The sequence below is a fragment of the Plasmodium gallinaceum genome, assembly GCF_900005855.1.
Source record: "Plasmodium gallinaceum strain 8A genome assembly, contig: PGAL8A_v1_63, whole genome shotgun sequence".
Taxonomy (NCBI): Eukaryota; Apicomplexa; class Aconoidasida; order Haemosporida; family Plasmodiidae; genus Plasmodium; species Plasmodium gallinaceum.
Window position 1 is genome coordinate 337,862 of NW_021628222.1, and position 7,020 is coordinate 344,881.

Below are 7,020 nucleotides of genomic sequence, written 5' to 3' on the forward strand. Positions count from 1 at the left end.
AAAAAAAAAAAAAAAAAGTAAAGCAAAGCAAATTGATGTTATAAATATAAAACATAAATAAATAAAAGTAACATATAGTAATAAAAAAAAAAAAAAAACTATATATAAAATAATATTTTTTATTTATGAAATTTAAATTATAAAAATATATATATATACTTTTCTTAGTTTATTTAGAATCAAATCAAAAACGTATATAAATAAAAATTTACACTCTATATAATAAAAGAAAAAAAATTTCAATTTTTAAGAAAAAGTTGAATAATTTATTTATCTTCTTACAACAACAAAAAAAAAAAAAAAATAAAATAAAATAAGATATAATTATAAAATAAGAAAAGAAAAAAAATATGTGTAGTAATTTATGATTTACCTCATAAAGAAAAATATAGCAACATATAATTCATAGAAATTATCAATTATTATTTTAGGAGTTAGTATAATTTATATTTCTTTTACACATAGATATATATATTTTAAAATATGTATAACTTTTTGTATAAGAAAATAAATATATAATAATATGTCTACACATATATATATATATATATATTTTTTAGTAATTTTTTGTTTATTAGATAACTTCTTTAAATATCTTTTGTTTTTATTCTTTAAAAGTAAAATAAATATACGAGCATTTTTTTTTTTTTTTTTTTTTTTTATTATTATTCAAATGTAAACAAATTTATTTAATTTTATTAATGTTAGTGATAACATTTAATTTTCTTTTTTATTTTATTTTCTGTGTTTACATATACTAGTTTTCTTAACCCGAGTTAATTGTAACAAAAATATTTATTTTTATTTTTTATTTATATTATTTTTTTTTTTTTTTTGTTTTTGTATAATAAAATGTGGAGTATTTTTAATAATGAAGACTTATCGTTGAATTTAGAAAAAAAAAATGAAAAAAGGAAAACTTTTGAAAAAATTAGAAATAAAAATCTTTTGAATAAAAGATCTTATGGCTCTTTTTCTCATTATGATAGTAAAAACTTTAATAAAACTATAGATGATAAAATAAGAACATTAAAAAAGCATTTTAGAAAAAATTATAGAATAATACGAACGAATTTGTTAAAATTAATTAAAATAATAAAAAAGTTTCCAGAAGCAAATAATGAAAAGGATAAACCTGAAAATGAAAGTATCTCTATTGACATAGAATTAATTAAGAAATTAAACAAAATTATTAACAAAATAGATATAGAGCAACTAAAATCTAAAAAAAGAATAAGAAAAAATAGATTTAAGAACACACATGCACTACATAGCAATTTATCAAAAAGAAGCTTTCCAAGTAAAATATTCTCAATTCAAAAAAATGATAGTTTTAAAAATAATATAAATGTAATAAAAAAAAAATATTCAAAACGAAACTTACTTTTAAATACAACTAATAATATAAGGAATATACACAAACAAAATTCTTATGAAAATGGTGGATTGTTATATTGCAACAATCTAAAAAATAATTATTATTATATGAATTTAAAAAATAAAAAACAAAAAAATTCTAATTTTTATAACGACACTAACGATGTATCAGTGACTGATTTTTACATATACTCTACATTAAATGCCAGTTTTAATAGACTAAATTCTATGAATAAGAAAAAAAAAAAATTAAACTTATTAAATATTCAAGGTAACAACATTTACTTAAAAAAAGAAAATACCTTAACAGATTATAATAATATTGAAAACAGTTTAAAAAATAGAAGTTTACAAAATGTTCCTTATATGAAAAATTATAATATACTTAGTTCTCCTTATCTTCATAATTTAACTGAACACTTTTATTCACCAAAAAAAAAACAACAAAAAAAAAATATTTATTCAAATAAACAAAAATTAAAAAAATTTGTAAAAGATGAAAAAATTAGAAGTTTATTAAGAACAGCAACAAATGAAGACGAGTTGCTAAAAGCAATTAATGTCGCCAAAATAGCAGGTCTGGATTTTGAAGCAAAATTAGGTAATAAAAAACTACAAAAATTGAAATCTATAAGTTAAGATTATTCAATTTTAATTTTATAATAAAATAACGTTAAGAATGGGTAAAAATATAAATAAGCCATTAAGAAATACAATATAATTTAATATTTTTAACATCTATTAAGTTTTTCATAAATCATATATAGATATAATTGTAATTTTAATAATATTTCTTATTTTCTATATATATATATTTTTTTTTTTTTTTTTTATTTTCTTTGTTTTAGTGTACTTTTATATTTATAAGGATTTTCATTATTTATGATAATGTTTATATACAGTTTTTCATTATTATTATAATTCATTTCCTAAAAGAAAAATCTACATTTTTAATTTTTTCAAGTATAGCAAACTAATAAATATTTAAAATAGTTTTAATGAATTAATACAAGTTATAATAAATATATTTTTATTCAAATAAAAAGTTAAAAGAAATCTTACTTGAATTTTAATAAAAAATATTAATTGAAAATATATAGTAATATCATTAGTTCTTTTTATATATAAGATCTATTTGTGATTTTATTTTTTTTCTTAAAAAAATTATGTTTTGCAAATTTTCAATAATTGTAGAGAGTCTAAATAAATTTTTAATTTTGTTTATATGAAATATGATTCTAGGATATATAAATATAATTTTACAAAAATAAAAAAAGTAAAAATTAATCAGAAAATTAAGAAAATAAAAAAAAATTAAATATAATAAGTATCACTAAGTTTAAAACAATATGAATTTAAAAAAAATAAAAAATGCTAAAATTAAAAAAATCGTCAAAGTATTATAAATTAAATAGAAAAAAAAAAAAAAAATAAAAAAATACATGAACAAAAAAAAAAAAAAAAAAATAAAATAAAATAAAATGGCTATCTATGAGAATTACATATAAAGTATAATTACTAAAATAAAGAGAATATACATTTTTTAATCATTTAATATTTTCTCATAAATAGAAATGAGTTCAGAAAATGATGAAAGAAAAAAAAAATTTAGAGACAATTTATTATTCTATTAAAAATTACTTTTTTCTAAACAAAAATACTTGCCACACCAATTATTTTAATTTAAAGAATAAATTTTTTTTATCGAAAAATTTTACATTTTTCTCAAGTGTTGGAAATTTATATAAGCATAACATTATTAAAATAGAAGATAAAAAAAAAAATATAAAAGAAAAGGATTCATTTTCTAATGTTAGGAATATAAAGAAATTTGAACCTATTATAGATAACCGTTTAGAAAATGAAAATAAAAACATATGTAAAAAAATAAATAAAGAGATTAGTAGTGAAGAAAATTTAAAAAAAGAATTATCTAATGAAAAAAAGGAGCTAAAATTTAAATCAAATACAAACGATATAAAAAAAGAAATAAATCTCCATACAAATGAAAAAGGCAAAAATGTAGAGACTTTTAATGAAAATACAAAGAAGGAAATAGAGGAAGAGTTAAAAAATGAAAATTTTGGTAAAAAGAGTAATAAATGCAAAAGTTACACTAAAAAAGAAAAATGTAATATATTAAAAAGGGAAAAATATAAAAAAAATAAAGAAAAAAATGAAGAAAAAAATGAAGAAAAAAATGAAGGAAAAAATGAAGGAAAAAATGAAGAAAAAAATGAAGAAAAAAATGAAGAAAAAAATGAAGAAAAAAATGAAGAAAAAAATAAAGGTGAAACAAGATGCAATGAAAGAACAGATAATACAAAAAAAAAAGATACGAAAATTTTTAAAGAACAAAAAACGAAAAATAAAGTATTAATAAGTTCAAGAAAAAATGAAAATAATAAAACAATTGAAAATGGGAATAGTAAAAAAAATAAGAAAAAATTTCATGTAAATGAGACGTCTATTAGCATGAATTTCAACAAAGAAAATTATTTTAAAGAATTTCAACAAATAGGATTAAAACATAATATAATCATAAATCAATTGAGTAAAATAGAAGATATATCTACTTTTGTTAATAATAATTCGTCATTAGGTTTTGAAAATATATATGCATATAATAACTTTTTGTATGAAATTTATGATAAATTTTCTAATTCAGAAATTAAAAAAGTAAAAAAATTAATTAAAAATTATAATAAGTTAACAAAAAAAAATTTAAAAAAAAAAATAAAATATTTTGAGGAATTTTATGAATTATGCCCAAAAGATTACAATGAAGTTTTAACATGCTTATTTATTCAATCAGTAGATATTTTAAAATTAGAAGATATTAACAACACATTTTATTATGATCAAATTTTGAATAATAGTAAAGAAAATGAGAATAATAGCTTATTAGAGGAATTTGAAAGTTCAGAAAATAATAATGATGATATTCAAAAAAAAGAATCAAATACAAATACAAATACAAATGCAAATCATATAAAAAATCAATATAATAATAAAAGTATTTATGAAATAGATGTAAACATTAGAAGTAACGAAACAAATAGTATCAATATAAATAATTTTATAATAGTATATAATCTTCCTATAATAAGCTATGATTTACTTATAGAGGAATTAAAGGAATCTTTTTCCTTTTGTGGAAAAATAAAAAACATTGAATTATTTAGTGAACGATTAAAAACAGTAGACATAAATTTATTGAATAATGAGTTAAATTCTGAAAACAATAAAAAAAAAAGTGACAACAATAATAATAATAATAATAATATTAACAATAATAACAAAAATGTTAAAAATTCTTTAAACCCAAATAGTTACACTCAACTATATGGTATTATAGAGTTTGAAAATGAAAAATCCGCTATTTTAGCTACAAGTGATTTTATAAGAATTTTTGGTATCTTTTGTTATAATAAATTAATATATGTTGATAGATGTGAAAATAAAAAAATAATGGTTATAACTCATTTACCTTTTCATTTAAGCATATATAACATTTTACACTTACTTTTAAATGCCTCTTTATATGATATTGATGTTTTTAATAGTAAGGATGAATTTAATAATAAGAAATATATTACTAATGAAAAGTTAAACTTAGATCTTAAAAAAATTGATAATAATTCTAAAAAATTTGATGAAGAAAGTAATATTAATGCAAATAAAGAAAGTGATAAGGAAAGTTTTATGAATATTAAAGAGAATATTTCTGATTCTTGTAAAAGAAATTTAAATGATAATTTTGAAAGAAAGACAAATGAAAGTAATACTAAAATTTTTAGTGAAAATCATAAAATAAAAAAATGCACATTTATTGTAAAAAATAGTAATATTAAAATTGAAAACACCAATTCTTTTTTTAATCATAATTATAAAAACAGCTCTGATATTTATAATTATATATATGAAATATCTAAAAAAAACTTTAAAAAATTTGATGAGATTAAGAGTGAATTAGAAACAAACATAAATGATAATTATAATGATAATGAACCAATTTATGAATCTTTTGTTGATTTTTACCAAAATAAAGATAAAAAAATGATAACAAGAGAATTAAATATTAATAATAACGGAAGAACATTAATTCTGCATTTTGATAATTTTAAAGATTTATTTGAGTGCTTAAAGAAATTCCAATATATTTTTAAAAATAAAAATTATATGATTTTTTCCTTAAATCTGAGAAGATGCATTTATTTAAATGGTACTATTAAAGATCATATCTACATTAAAAATTCAGAGAATAAATTTAATTTAAAGATTAAAGAATAATGTAAAAAAGGAAAAAAAGGAAATTAATTTTGTTTATTCTTTAAGTTCATTCATATTATAATTAGTAAAATATTTAAATCTTTTTTCTTTTTTTTTTTTTTTTTGTATAATGTAATAATTTTAATCTAATTCAATATAATTTGTTTTATTTATTAAAAATTAACCATTTTTTATGATTATATATTTTTTGTCTTTATAATACATACGATTTTTTATTTTTCACCTTTTTTGTTAGAAAACTAAAAAAAAAAATTTTAAATTAATACAATTTTTTTTTTTTGATGAATTTTTAATTTGTAAATATAATATTTTTTTTTTATTATAATTTTTCAATTCATTATTTCATTAAAAATTTAGTTAAAACATTTGTTCTGAAAACAACAAGCTATATAATCTATTTGTTCTTTCTGTATGAATAATAAATAAATTTAATTTTTATATTATTAATAAATTTATAAATAATACAATTTTACAATTACTTATAATAGTAAATATATTTTAGTATTTTAAGTTAGTGAAGTTATAAAGTAATATAATAGAAAAATTTATGTTAAATTATAAAAAAGAAAATTAAAAAATATTTAGACATAAATGTTCTCAATTTATGAAACTATATTCAGTAGAAATTAGGTATTGCATATGTATTTAAATATTATGTTACTAATTTAAGATATTATTTTTTGTCTTTTAAAGTACATTATCATTTAGTAATAAATTAAGCATTTTATTCTTTATATATATTAAGAATATTATTTTTTATAACGCTTATTTCATTTTAGAAAATAAAATTCTAGTAAAATTACACTAATAATATATCTTTTCATTTAAATTATTTTTTTTCAATTTTTACAGTTCCTATGAATATTTAGGGTAATACAAGGAAAATTTCTTCACTATTTTTTTTATTAAAATAATTTACGTAAATGTGATCAACTGTTCATTTTATAAAACATATGTTAATAGAACTTATTTAATACAAGAACAAAAATATATATATGATATTAATCAATAAGGTGTATTCTTAACATTTTTAAAAATAAAAAATTAGTAAAAGAAATGCAATATAAGGAGTTAATTCTCCTTGAGGATTAAAAAAACACCTTAACACATAGTTTAAAATATTATTATATAGCTATATATATATATATATATTTATTTATTTATTTATTTATTTTTATATTTTTTATTTATTTAATTTTTTTTCTTTTGTTTCAATAAAATTTTTTGGGTTAATAAAATTTGCATCATGCAATAATTAAAAATAAAAAAAAAAAAAAAGAAAAATATATAAAATTAAAGAAAAAAAATATTATAAATTTTAAGTATATATATAAAAAAGAATAATTCAAT

General features: G+C 16.1%; 2 protein-coding genes across 2 annotated transcripts; both read left to right on the plus strand.

Annotated features, from left to right (window-relative positions):
- Positions 1 to 852: 852 nt before the first annotated feature.
- Positions 853 to 2,016, plus strand: PGAL8A_00119100 (conserved Plasmodium protein, unknown function; the record flags this gene model as incomplete). The annotated part of the gene is made up of 1 exon (XM_028674703.1): positions 853 to 2,016. One exon carries the CDS (start codon positions 853 to 855, stop codon positions 2,014 to 2,016), a length of 1,164 nt encoding a protein of 387 aa, XP_028526307.1.
- Positions 2,017 to 2,964: 948 nt separating this feature from the next.
- PGAL8A_00119200 (conserved Plasmodium protein, unknown function) lies at positions 2,965 to 5,670 on the plus strand (the record flags this gene model as incomplete). The annotated part of the gene is made up of 1 exon (XM_028674704.1): positions 2,965 to 5,670. The coding sequence occupies one exon, from the start codon at positions 2,965 to 2,967 to the stop codon at positions 5,668 to 5,670; it is 2,706 nt and encodes a 901-aa protein (XP_028526308.1).
- Between the last annotated feature and the right edge of the window lie 1,350 nt (positions 5,671 to 7,020).